A 14,651-nucleotide genomic window follows, 5' to 3' on the forward strand; every position below is an offset into this window, starting at 1 on the left:
ATCATGCAGTGCCAATGTCTGAAGAAAAGCTCCCAGAGGATGTCGATTTTTTCTACCCCCTTTTGATGCAATTTCACTTTTTTTTTAAAATGTAACTTGCCAATTCTGAAACAATTTATAAGCAATACCAGATGCAATCTATTCAGTTCAAGAACAATTTAACAGCAGCGGCTTCAAAAGAAAACTTAAGATGCCGCCGCAGAAATGAAGTCAATGAAAGATAGACCTCAGAATGCTGTAACGCAAGGGCAGGCATAATCTAACAGTGTCAAACTGTGAAGGGCGATTGTAATCGTACACCAGAAATTGCACACATGGGAGATGCTACTTTTCCCACATGATAGTCTGATAATAGAAAACTGCAGCATCTGCAAACGTGAGGTAAATTAATCATCCGCTTTATTGTGACCTTTTGCATTTTAATTTCATACAAGGTATTATCTGAATAAATTGACAATTTTGCACCTTTGATAACCCTTTATGGGACTCCATGATGCTGACAAGCAAGTCAGTGTCCCATTCACACTTTTGAATAAGTTAAAATCACATCCACATTTGCCGTATACGTTGGGATTAAATATAAAAATGGATGATGTCAAGTTAATGAATTAGAAAACTCTAAATTACCATTTATACATCGCCACATGGTGGCGACAGTCGCGAGAATTAGCTCATGTTATTGATATTTCAGTTCTTGCTCAATAACTAATTTAATCGTTACTCTGTCGGTACAGATATTTGAAGGGAAGTAAAACTGAAACATTAGTATCTATTAAGTGACAAGAAAACAGCAATCCCCTTCCGTATGAACTCCTACAAACAAGCTTTGAACAGCCCTGCTAATGAGGAAACAAAGTTCGCGTGGTAATCTATTTAATAGCCAATATAAAGCCATCCTTGCCAGGGTACGAAGTTTAAAGAAAAAGAATGGCAAACCAGGGGATGCCAATTGTAGTCATTAAACAGTAGAAGGGGATACAAATTGCACAAGTCAAATCATTAAACATGCAACAGTCCCAAGTCTTTGATTAACAGTACAGACCATAACCACCAAAGCAACAATTAGAGTGAATGGAGTTTATTTTCGAAGTTTTCTGAGAACAAGTATGTGTCATCCTCACCGAGATTTAATACCAAATCAGCACTGCACAATCTGCGCCCCATCAAATAACCATTCTAGCAAGTACACTCAACATTTTCCAGTTCTAGGGCTTAATGTTAAGTTAATTTACTTCAATAATATTCATTTAAATAACCTATTCCAACTATTTACAACATCAAAATGAACAATACGTTCACATTGCCAAATCTAACTCCACAAGAGGGAAAAGAAGTCCCATAAAGTGGACGTTTTCAGGAAGGAACAGGAGTGAGGTTCACAACATGCCAGCTGAACATTGAAACTCAAGTCAAAACCATTCAATTGCTTTGGACCAGGTTTACAGTTTAGATCCTAGTTCTATTCACAGGTAGCTCAGTAAATGGCTCACTCTTTTAAAGAGATGAATCCCTTACAATAATGGCAAACTAGGATGATAAACATAACTTATAGTGTTTTGTCACAATCAACCAGTGGATGAAGGCTTGACTATGAAAACTTTCATAAGTAATCTAATCTAATCTAATTGGTTATGTTGACAAATTCAGAAAAAAAATGCAAAAAGGCCGGGAAGGTATGAATGAAGGAGATGAAATGTTTCAAAATGATTCCATTCATATACTGAAATGAATTAAGAATTTAAGTAACTTGCTCTTATTATGCAGAAATAGTAATATTTAAAAGTCAAGGAGTAAGTACTTCTGTTCAGTTTGCCAAATCACAATCCATTCTTGGGAAAAAAAAACAATACAGCTGTTTGATTTACTTACAGGAATATCTGTGCAATACCTTAGTGTAATTACTTTAGTTTTAGAGTATGAAAGTCTTTCTCCAGATCTCTTCAGTTTTACTTGATACATCAAATGTAAATACTTGCACAACAAAAAGGGTAAATTTAATAATTCTAGCTACCATAACACTTAATACAAGGAACAGGCTTGATGGACCAAATTATAACATCCGTTTTTACAAATTTTAGTCAGTGCCAAGATGAGGGATTTAAAATTTTTTAATTTTTGCATGAGCATTGCCATTATTCCTTGGGAAACTGCAAAACTAAAGTTCTTTCTGCTGAGCCAGACAAATTTTCCCTTTACTTGCAGGTTCCTCCAATTGGAGCATTAGCTGTTGCATTAGTGTCATTTTTACCCTATTAAAACCACCATTTATTATGGCCTGAGATACTCAATCATGACATTTGAAGCAGAATGTTCAGGTGACAGGACAGTATACCACTCAGTCCTATACAAATACATATTGTCATTAAAACAATTTTGAGAGAGTGGAAGTTTTTAGTTATTTGAAAGATGCAACCATGTTAAGTTTGTGGGATTGTATAGCTTTCAACAGACAAGTACTTGATTATGTATAAAAATAGAATCTACATTCCCAGAACTTCACCCACTGAAATTGTTTAACCGGACTGCTAATAATGTGAAGATGGTACATTACCACAAAAACTAAGGCAAAAAATAATCAGAGGCTGAGTTATCAAGCTGCTGAAATAATCCAGATGAACACCAGCTTAAAATTAGCTGGGATAAAGCTTACAAAATTGATATGCTAAAGAATGAGAAAATATATAATTCTCAGACTAGAAGGTGGAGGGCACTTAAAAATCAATTGTGCACAATTATTTTGAACGTTAAGAACACCAGTTTTGAGTCAACATTTCCAAACCAGTGCATTACTGATGGTGACTTTCTACACTATGGTCAGACTTTAACACTGACAATATGGAAGGCCCATTATTTTAATATGGATACATCACAGGGATTGTATGCAGTCTCAAACAATCAAATAAAAATTGAATTCATACATGCTAAACTAATAAAGGGCAAAAGACTGCAAACAACATTTTTTGTACCAAGCCACACCATTTGTGGACGGAATAGGAGTGCTGTGACTGGAATATCCTGCTTGAGACACAAAAGCTTATAAGCTCAGGTGTCTGTGGTGTTACCTGGTCTGGATCTTTCACATCCAGAAGTACTATCACTGAAGCAACATTCCGTATGAAGTTGCAGCTGGTTAATTTATTAGAATACTTCTAAAAATTATTGTATTTCATAAATAACATTTCCTTTTGATCAGGACTTTGAGGTATGCTTTGTTTTAAAATTATTTGCAGAAGGATTCTAAGGATTATAATTGATGTTATATGCAAAATTTACATAACAGAAGCACCAAAGTCCATTATTCATAGTCAGCGAATCATTCACTCCCATGTATTTCCATTCTGCACAACCTCTAGGCAGACTCCATCTAGATTCTTTCTAGGGTCACTGTGTAGACATTAAGCTCAACAATTCAGAAAAAAGGTAAAAGTCAAGATGGTCCTGATCAATTATGGTTGTCCAAAGTTTATGTTTTGTGTAAGTAATGGTTTAGCGATTGGAAAATCCAGTTTTCAAATTATAAATGTAATTCAACTTTTCAGAAATGAAGAGCATCCTACGTGGATTTTAGAATAACTTACACCCACATACGACACTGGCAGTATTAAAGATATTGAATACAGCCCAGTGAAATAATGATTCTGTACAGGTCACAATAATCCAGCCCTACAGCAACTTCAGTTTAGAGAATGAAATCAATCAAGTTTTACGTTCATAACTTTCAGTGCAGAATGAATACACCATGCCAAACAGCTCAAACTGTTTCAGCGATTGCTTATTTACTTACAGCAGTTTAATCAGATTCAAATTGTTTACATTAAAGACCTGTAGAAACCCAGAATGGCCAGTGATCCCATCAAATAAATAACATGAACACACTTAGTAAATAAACCATTCTATTATCCCATTTTATAATCATTAACAGCTACCATACATATTTCAGAAGATATAATTTTTGTTTCTCTTTCAAAGATGCTGCAGTGTTAGTCTCCTCCAGGGAGGTGAAGGCTCTTGATTTGTAAGGCAAGCTGCTTGCATAGTAGTCAACATCATGGTGGGTTTCTGCACCAGGTGAAAAATCCTCAATGTTTTGACAATTTCATCTGATGGTACTGTTCTGTACAACACCAATGCTGAGGGCTTGACAATATGTACATGAACAAAGCCCTCTGGCACCCTAGAAAAAATAGGGTTAAAGGCAATTGCTTTAGGTACAGGCAGATTGAGTCCATTTTATAGGTATCAGTTCATCAGCTCACAGAACTATCACCTTCACCATCTCGCTCAAATTCATCAGTGATTTCATCTGTGTTCCCTGAGTCACTACTTGCTGCAGAACTGAATGATGGAGATTTTCTGTTGGGTTGGGAAGAGGAGCAGGGGAAGAAATAGGGAAGAGAAACAGAAATTTCAAATTAAGTCAACTCAACAAAATTGGGCAATAATGAGATCATAGTCTTAAAGCACAAAAGAGGCCACTTGTCCCAGCATTTGAAAAAACTAGAACCTACTCCTGTGCAATTTCCACCCCGCCTCCCCTGCCCGTTCAAATATAATCCAATTTCCTTTTGAGAGCTTCTACTGAATCAGCTTCCACTAGCTACTCAGACAAAACATTCAGAATTTCTAATGGTGATTCATGCACAATTTGACGAAACAGTACAGTAGTTGAAGACAGATGCCACGAATTGCAAGTCTGTAGAATTTGTTTTGGTTGATTTATGTTGCGGTGCTCCTTAGATCCCACAAACACTATCATAATTTCCCTCATTATTTTTAGTTGCTTGAACAATTTAAACAGTGGAATCTCATTTTTGGGTGGTTAAATTTATAATATAACCAAAAATATAATTTTTTTTCTCAAAAAAAAAGTTATTGAACTCCAAACATTAACTGTTTGGAGATACAGATACAAATGTTGGCAGGCCTATGTCTTTTTTTTTTTACCCCTAAGACTTTGTATTTTCAGATCTCTAGCATCTGCAATGCTTTGCTTCAGCACCCCCCCCCCCTTTCTTGTGCTTTTTCTCCCTGAATCCAATTTTCTGTCTATTCTTCTTTATGTACTTGATAGAATTAATTCTTTCTATTCCTCAGCTGTTCTTTGTTTTGTACATCTCTTTGATTCTTGAATGTCATTGTTTATAAGTGATTTTGCTCTTGCAAAATATTCACACTGGCTTACACGTTAAAACACCACTTGGTACAGCTCTAAAAACAGACACAGCAGTCTAGGAATCAGGAAGCTGGCTCAAGTAAACATGTAACATTTCTTTTTACCTCCCTCCTGATTGTTTAATGAGCCGCCGACAGGTTTCCATTTGCACATCGAGGCCACGCTTCATGCTGCACATTTCCATGTATTCATGGAGGTGGCGGTTCATATCACTTTTGGCACTGGTCAACTCCAGCTAAAGCAAAAGAACAATGCAAATGAATGAAGTGCAGTGAGTGGTAGTTGCGAAAGAAGAGATAACTCAAGCATCGAGAGAGAAGTAGACAGTGGCACAGCAAGTGCATACAAAGCACACAATTACTGTTCAGAAATGATTTAACATCAGGTCATGTCTAATGCAAACTGAACAAGATCTCACCTCTATTTGGTCAATGGTTTCCTGATACTCCTTTTCTCTAGTTTTGAAGAGCGATTCAGTTTCTTTGATAACTGTTTCCAAAGTTTCATCCTTTGAGTAAAACAGTAGTACATTTTAACTACTCCAATATCTATAAATATGAAAAATACCCTGTAGAAAGCAAACATATACACTCTGTGCCCCAGTATTTGAGACCAGATGAGACAAACAGCAACAAGTTACCCTTCATGAAGATTGAGATCAGCATGATCAACATAAACAACTCACTTATAGACTGACATCTGCAAGAAAATATGCTTCTGAACTGACAATTGTGATTGGGTGGTGGTTATTGATTGTGTGACATCGTCTGTATACAAACTGAGATTTAGTGCTGAGACTGAAAAGTGACAGGAGCTCATTTAGGATAAAAATGCTTCCCCTATCTACAACCTACCAATTCTGCCACTATGTTCAGAGATACCTGAACCATTGGGAAGGACACATTTTGTACTAGGAGTCTAAGGAACCAAGCACTAATGAAGATGGAATGACATTACCCATAACTGGCAGTGTTACACCACTCAGATACAGATATCATGGGAGTACAGGCTAGTACTTACTGTAATCTCCACACATTGTGCCATCCAGGTATCCTGGAGGGGGAGGGAAAAGAAAAATCAGAAGCTGGGTAAATAGAGGCCTGATTATTCAGTTCACTAACGGTCATGAACACAACCTCTGGGAGGTGGGAGGTGTAGGTCATTACTATCGCTCAACTGAGAAGTCAGCAATGAGCAACATTGCATATTATGCAAGGAGTCAAGAAACAAAATTATACAACTTGCTCATTAGGGAAATAAATGATTTGAGTTCATCACCTAGACGTATTGGATCAGAGGCATAAATGGTCACCACCAAGATTTAAGGGTAAAGGAGGGCCGGGGCAAGGAGGGCAACACTAAGCTCTTTTCTGTATTTTAGAGGGGCAAACTATTTATTTTGAAGTCACCTATGGTTCCATTGAGATCTTAACCATGAGAACATATTGCCTTCATTCAATCAAAATCTGTGTCAGACAATGTGTTCAAGGCAAATAATTCCATAATGAACGACACCTAAATAACATGGAACTGAGGACCAGAGATTTTTTTTTTTAAAAGAAAGAATATTCATAGCTTGACAGATTCCATTAATTACACCATTCCAGGATACACTGAATTATTCACTTATGGACATGAGTACCTCAGTTGGAGGCTCCACAATGGTTGTGTACTCAGCAAAATCTTCCCAAAGCAGTAGAGTTTCTTCATTTTCTTCCCAGCTCAAACTGTCACAGTCATCCTCAAAGTCAAATGTCTCTCGACTGGGAAGAAGCATACAAAATATTCAAATAAAACAAAGCACTGGTTGTTGGAAATCTCAAACAAAAGCAACGTGCAGGAGAAACTCAGCATGGCTGGCAGCAACTGCAGAGAGAACAGAGTTAATGTTTTGAATCCAGTGATGCTTCGTCAAAACTATTATGAAGGCAGGCCACTGGACTTGGAATGCTAACTGTTTTTCTCTCTACAGATACTGCCAAGTCTTGGTGACTTTTACACACACACACAAACTATGGTAGAGGGAATATATATATCTCTCTACCATAGTTTGTGTTTCTCATTTTCTCTCTCCTAAAGTCATCAAGGAGTCAATGCAAGCAGAGATAATGTGTAAAGCAGAAAACTACATTTAGCATCATAAAGCTCTGACACTTAAGGTGAACTAGAGTGTTTAAGGAAACAAAAGGGAGACAATTCAGTCGTACTAAATTTCAAACATGCCCAATAGGAGTGAGAAAATGCATGGGAACAGTATAATAGAAAGAAACAGAAGAAAACATAAAATATATTTAAAAGGGATAGTTTTTGATTTTTGTTAATTTATGCCTCAAAAAGATATGGGGCAGAATTACAGAATAAGTAAGTTTAGCTGAGAAGGTTGTGAAAGTATGTACAATTTAGGAAGCTATCTCCTAAAAAGAAGTGACAATGAACTGTAAGCCAGTGCATGACTTATTTAATATTGTATTTTTCATTTTGAATCATGCAACAGTTCTTCTCGCTTTCATATTAACAAATGTAAACTGGTTGTGGAAGAATTTGTTGTATGGAGTGTGTCTTGTGGTGGTGGGAAAGAACATTAGAAGAAATATGGTATGCTGACTGAAGAATTGCATTTTGATCTGAGAACAGGAAGCCAGGATGGGAAATTTGGTCAAGACACAGACTTGCAAAAATCAACCAGAGTTTGCAAATTGATTTTAGCCTTGAGAGAAAGTGGCCTTGTTGTGTACGATCATAAAAATGCCTCCTTCACTCCAGCACCGACAAATTGATAAGCTTGTCTGAAATAACATCCCGGACAAACCGCCTGTGTTGTTAAAGCATAGCATGAGATCAGAGCCGAGGGAAAGGAAAGCTTTTAAAAGAACAATGATGTAACTAAAAACAACAAAATAGGCCAAAAACACAGTCATACTGAGACAGCGGTATAAAGAAAGACTTTGAAAAAGACTAGTTACTGTAGTGGCTCGAATGGTTTTGTCAGTTACTCTAAGATGTGCTTAGAGATCTGTCAACAGATCAACCCCAAGCTATATCCCAGCTCATGGGATGTCTTAGCAACCCGTGCCCTTGAGTGTAAATACTATTGCTTAAATAAAAGCAAAATACTGCAGATGGGTGGAGATCTGAAGAAATTCAAAGGACAGTCATTGGACTCAAAACATCACCTTTGTTTCTCTCTGCACAGATGCTGTTGGATTTGGCGTTTTTCCAGCACTTGATCTTTATTTAATTACCAAGCATGGTACATAAATATTTAGCAGGACAATATCCAAGTTGTTGTAAGCCATTGATATCTAAGCCAGAACATTTACTCCAATAAAGGGGTCTTACAGAATAAGAGAATTGTAAATGTACACTGAAGAATATCAGAAAGCAATCAGCTCTCCAAAAAGGTATTTGGAGGAATATAGTTGAAAACAAAGCAGAAGTATAGGAAAGGTTTTCTTTACTGATGCATTTTAGTGAACCTCATGTAGCTTTGTATTTTCATATTTTTAAAAACGGAATTAGAATTCTCAGGCTGCTATGATGGGGTTTAAATTCAGTCTGGATTATTAATTCAGTAAAATAACTACTTCATCAATGAATTACAAATTTTAAAAAGATTATCATCATTTTTTGGCAGTAGTTGAAAGGGATGTATCCAAACTAGTTTAAAGCAGAATTATTTCAGTGATGGAGCAAGGATGGGATTCAAAGTGGAGTCCCTGGATGATTAAAGATGGAGAGCTTAAAATGAGAAAATAGAGCCTTATGACAATTTAAGGTATGTAATATGGTAGAGAACAAAATTGAATACATAAGGCATTGAGATTTTAAAAAAAGGAATAGGGAGGACAAGCTGAATTGATTAGGATCCAATATAAAGTGCGGAACCCAAAATTACACTAGGTACAACGATTAAAATTATAGATAAAGAAAGGATGGGCTGAAGGGCTGACAATTAGATTCTTCTGTATGTAGAGAAATGACTGATGATCTAAACAAGTACTTTGCATCTGTTTTCAATAGGAAAGAGAATGCTGCCAATACGGTAAATAAGGCATCAATATAAAACTTCATAAAGAGGCTTTACTTAAAAGGTTGATGATCTGCAAAGTAGAAAAATCAATTGATTCAGATAGTGCTCTAGGGTTACCAAGGGAAGGGTGAACACTACAGAACATTTTGCCATAAATTTTCTTTGGATATAGCACACAACTGAAAGAGTCAAAGTTTTGCAACCACATAAACAAAAAAAAGAGAGGGAATGGGATGAACCTTGCAGATACATAGACCATTCAGCCCAATGTACCAGTGGCAAAACTTTAGAACGCAAACATTTGGGGCAAAATTAATGTGAAAAAGTGGCTCATAAGTTAAAAGAAGCATGGATTTATTAAAGGAAAATTGTGTTCGACTGACTTCATCACTACTTTGAAAAGCTAATCAAGGTCGATGAGAGATTGTCGCGAGAGAGAGTTTTCAAAGCATTTGACCATAAAGTTGATGCAAAATTCAATCCTAAAGGATTGAAGAAACAGTGGCAACAAATACAAAATTGATTAAAGCAGACAATGATGATGAACTACTGATTCCAGGAGTGGAGGACATATATAATGCTGTCTTCAGGGGTCAGTATTAAAATCCTTGCTCTTTGATATGTTTTAATCTGGCTTTGTGTGTACTTCACAAGGCATAATTTCAATGTTTGATGCCACAAAACCTGCAAAGAAGGATGATAACAGACTCCAGCAGAACAGGGACTGTAAAATGGACAGTTGCATGGCAGATTAAACTTAACACAAAGGTGAAGGAGTGCAGTTTGGCAGGATGAATGGTGTTTGTGGTATGTAGCAGTTTACTTAGTCAGTCCAACTTGCTGTGGTAAATGCACATTATGTCTGTTATGACCCAGACTTTAAATAGCAATAGTTGACACTACAAATTTATTCCCATAATTTAGCTGACCAGGATTACATCCTACTCCTACTGCCAGCCATTGCCATATATGGGAATTATTTGCGGGCGATAGCCTGTTTGGCTACATTTTGAGTACACCTTTCTTGGCCATTAAGTCCTGGGATGGGTCTTGAACCTAGAACATTTGACTCAAAGGTAGTACAGTTACCAACTGCACTACAAAGATGTCCTTTAGGATGAGTTGGGATGGCAATATGAACTAATTGGTAGAATATAGGGAAATAGGACATTTGGCTTTAATATGACAGAATATAAAGAAAGGAAGTTATGTGAAAACCTTTATAAAAGACTGGTTAGGTTCTGGCTGAAATCTTGCAGCACAAGCTGGACTCATAGCTTTGAATCATAGCTTTGAGAGAGGCTGAGTACAGAGGAGATTACTAGACTGGTACAAGGCATATAGGGATTCAAAAGTGTAGAGAAAGACTAAAGAATGTAACATGTTGATCTCAGTACACGCAAAGCTGAATAGATATTTCACAGATTTTGAAAATCAAGATCAAAGGTTGAACAAGTTGGACTGTTCTCGTTGGAGGGAAGGCAGTTGGGAGATTTAATGATTTCAAAATCATCAGTGTAAATAGGAAGAAGCTATTCTCACTCAAAAGAAGAACAAGAGGGCACAGATTTAAAGTGGCGTGCAAAGGAAGCAAGGGTGATGCAAGAAAAAGACTTTTACAGAACAAGCAGTTAAGAGTATAGAATGCACTGTCTGGAAACGTGGTGGAGGCAGGTTCAGCTGAGGCACTCAAGAGGACATTGGATGATTATTTTTATAGAAATGGTGTGCAGGGATCTGGGGAAAAGATAAGAGATTTGCACTAGGAAACAGAACTAGTGCAAGGACGATAGACTGAATGGCTTCCTTCTGCATCCGTAACAATTCTGTGATTCTATGAAGTGTTTCGATAGAGTATATAAAGTAAATTCATGGCAAGATTTAAAACAAATTTTCCTCAATTGACTGTGTGTCACCAGTTCAGTTGGCAGCAAAAAGATTGAAGTTAATTCACTGAATAGAAAAAGACAAATGTCAATTCTCTTTCCACTGATAAAAGCATAGCATCTCCATCTTGCAGTGCTGGTCGTATTTCAAATAGAATTTCTAAGAGTGTAGCATTAATGATGCATTTAGGGTGTAACCATTATCTTTCTGTACATCCATATATACAGCCTGCCCACAATGCAATCTTAAACAGTGCTATGGAATTAAAATTAGTTGAACTCATGAGACTTTAAAGTACCCACAAATGATGTTCCTCTTAACCACTTTTCCCACATTATTAATACAAGATCAATAGGAAAACAATTATTAGCTGTATAATACAAACTAGTTTCGTATAATATGACCAGACTCCTTTACTTACAGTTGATTGAGCATTCGCTTCATTTCATCAGTAATATTGAGAGATGTGCTAACATCATCATCAGAGTGTCGTGTGGTATCGCCATCAGTTTCTGAGCTCTCATCATCACATGTTGGCTTTTTCTCTTTCTTTTTGCTGACAGTTGTCACCTTAAGAACAGAACAAAGTTAAAAAGCTGGATTTAAAATGGTAGTTTCTAACAAATACAGGAGCAGCAAAATAAAACAAGATTAATATAGGTTTGGAGAAATTATGTGTATGAGACAGGATTTTTGATATCCGTGGCATTAGAGCCAGCTCTGAGGTAGGACTCAAGGTAGCCCATTGTATAGGACTGCACAGGATTGTGACCATTGTCTTGTGGAAATTTGACAACTGCTGCGAAAGACGGCTTATACTAATTCCAAAAATATATTTCCCTCCCCACCCCTATCTGTGTTCCACAGAGGCCATTCACTCCACGACTCCTTAGTTAGGTCCATGTACCCCCACCAACCCACCCTCTACACTCAGCACCTTCCCCTGCCACCGCACAAGGTGTAGAACTGCACCTACACCTCCCCCTTCACCTGCATCCAAGGCCCCAAAATGATCATTTCAAATCTGGTAGAGATCTTCCTGCACAACCACTCACCTCATTTATTGCATCCATTGCTCTCGATGTGGTCTCCTCTACATTGGGGAGACAGAACACCAATGCGTGGAGCAGTTCAGGGAACATCTCTGGTTCGCATTGGCCTAAACAACCCCACCGCCTTGTAACAGACCACTTCAACTCCCCCTCTCACACACACCCAAGGACATGCAAATCCTGGGCTTCCTCCACCGCCAAATTAAAGCTACCCACCAACTGGAGGAAGAACGCCTCACCTTTCACCTTGGGACCCTACAACCATATTCTCCAACTCGGAACTGCACTCTTGTCGTGTCCATCTTCCTTCCCACCTATCCGCTCCACCCTCCCCACTTACCTATCACAACTTCATCCCACATGCATCCACCTATCACCATCCCATCTACCTTTCCCCACCCCCCCCTCCACATTCCTGATGAAGGTCTTATGCTCAAAACATCAACTTTCCTACTCTGATACTGCCTGACCTGCTTTGCTTTTCCAGCACACACCTTTTGACTTATACTAATTTCATATCCATTAGAATGTGTACAAAATCACTTCCTTTGTAAAGGCTATAGGGAAAGGGCACATTAATGAAACAATGAGATAAACACAGCCACCACAACTGCAATGGTTCTGTGATTAATGAATCTAGGGCTGAAACAGACAATTAAATCAGTTTTCAATTTTTAAAAAATTGTCAACAATTTGAAATAATTTGATTTTTTTATTTACATGAGAAAGTGTTTATTATATTACCAATTAATTCCCTCTGAACTCCAAATGAAATTCAGGATCGTAGAACTTGTGTATAATAGGTGATCCAGTTTTAGGTTTTATCCATTACCTTGTAGATTACTTCATGCAAAGATGATTCCCAAGCAGACAGCCTAGCTGAAACAGGGAGCTTAAACCCCAGAGAGCTAGAATCTTCAGTCACTGTCTGGCATGAAATGCATTAATCTGCAAATTGTCAATATCAAAATCCTTTGTCTCTTTATCTCCATGCACATTAATTGAATTACAACAGTTGTTTCCTTTCACCTGGAACATTTTGCTCATGTCCTCAGAGTTTCGCTGCTGTGCCACATCACAGAGCTTGGCAGTGATATCAATCCTCCGGCAGATATCCATATCTACTTTCATAGCTTTCTCTTGAATCTTGGTATCCAAGTCAGACATTTGCTGCAGTGGAACAGAAAGCAACTTTATCATGGGTTTGCTGAACTATTTTTCCTCTTGGATCAGGTGAAATAAAATAAAACGCTCACAAACTGATTTCCTCCAATCCACAAGATATAAAATCAAAACATGGTCTCATCCCATTAAGTCTGACCTACCATTCGATCATGGCCAAAATGTTTCTCAACCCCATTCTCCTGCCTTCCTGTAATCCTTGGACACCTTACTAATCAAGATCCGATCTTAAATAACTCCAAAGACCTCTGTGGCAATGAGTTCTATCAATTAACCACCCACTGGCTGAAGAAATTCCTCCTTATTTCAGTTCTAAAGGATCATTCCTTCACTCTGAGGTTGTGCCCTTGGGTCCTTGTCTCTCCTACCAGTGGAACCATCTTCTCCATCTTCTATCCAGGGCTCTCAGTAATTCATCTCATCTTTTTAAACTCCATTGATTATGGACCCAGAGTCCTCAACTGCTTCTCATATGACAAGTCCCTTTATCCCTGGGATAATGTTTGTAAACTTCCTCAAAGAATTCTAATAGATTTATCAGGTATGACCTCTCCTTGATGAAGCTGAAAATGTGTTGCTGGAAAAGCGCAGCAGGTCAGGCAGCATCCAGGGAACAGGAGAATCGACGTTTCGGGCATAAGCCCTTCTTCAGGAATGAGGAAAGTTTGTCCAGCAGGCTAAGATAAAAGGTAGGGAGGAGGGACTTGGGGGAGGGGCGTCAGAAATGTGATAGGTGGAAAGAGGACCTGCAATCTTCTTCCCGACCTCTCCGCCCCCACCCCAGTCTGACCTATCACCCTCACCTTGACCTCTTTCCACCTATCACATTGCCGACGCCCCTCCCCCAAGTCCCTCCTCCCTACCTTTTATCTTAGCCTGCTGGACAAACTTTCCTCATTCCTGAAGATGGGCTTATGCCCGAAACGTCGATTCTCCTGTTCCCTGGATGCTGCCTGACCTGCTGCGCTTTTCCAGGAACACATTTTCAGCTCTGATCTCCAGCATCTGCAGACCTCACTTTCTCCTCTCCTTGATGAAGCCATGCTGACTCAGCCCTAATCTACCACACACTCCCAAAAACTCAACAAACTCGTCCTTAATAATTGACTTAAAATCTTACCAATGATGAGGTCAAGTTAACTGGCCTCTCGTTTCCTGTTTTCTGCCTCCCGCTCTTAAACAAGAGTGTTACATTAGCCATTTCCCAGAGCTCTGGGTCCCTCCCTAACTCCAATGATTCCTGAAAGATCATCCCCATCAACGGCCCTACAATCTTAACTGTCTCCTTCAAAGCTAGGAAGTAGCCCAATCAGTCCGGGTGATTTAT

General features: G+C 38.2%; 1 protein-coding gene across 5 annotated transcripts in view; it reads right to left on the bottom strand.

Moving 5' to 3' along the window:
* Positions 1-381: 381 nt before the first annotated feature.
* iffo2b (intermediate filament family orphan 2b) overlaps positions 382-14,651 on the bottom strand; it is a 41,903-nt gene continuing 27,633 nt past the window's right edge. For 3 of the 5 annotated variants that reach the window (XM_043675838.1, XM_043675836.1, XM_043675835.1), the window contains 7 exons: positions 13,172-13,312; positions 11,512-11,660; positions 6,816-6,936; positions 6,194-6,226; positions 5,592-5,681; positions 5,278-5,408; positions 382-4,353 (listed from right to left, as the gene is read on the bottom strand). In XM_043675838.1, the coding sequence (XP_043531773.1) occupies positions 4,248-4,353; positions 5,278-5,408; positions 5,592-5,681; positions 6,194-6,226; positions 6,816-6,936; positions 11,512-11,660; positions 13,172-13,312 (771 nt within the window). In that variant the 3' untranslated portion in view covers positions 382-4,247. The remainder of the gene's footprint in view (positions 4,354-5,277; positions 5,409-5,591; positions 5,682-6,193; positions 6,227-6,815; positions 6,937-11,511; positions 11,661-13,171; positions 13,313-14,651) is intronic. The other 2 variants (XM_043675839.1, XM_043675837.1) reach the window with 1 other exon arrangement.

This window comes from Chiloscyllium plagiosum, chromosome 34 (assembly GCF_004010195.1).
Source record: "Chiloscyllium plagiosum isolate BGI_BamShark_2017 chromosome 34, ASM401019v2, whole genome shotgun sequence".
NCBI lineage: Eukaryota > Metazoa > Chordata > Chondrichthyes > Orectolobiformes > Hemiscylliidae > Chiloscyllium > Chiloscyllium plagiosum.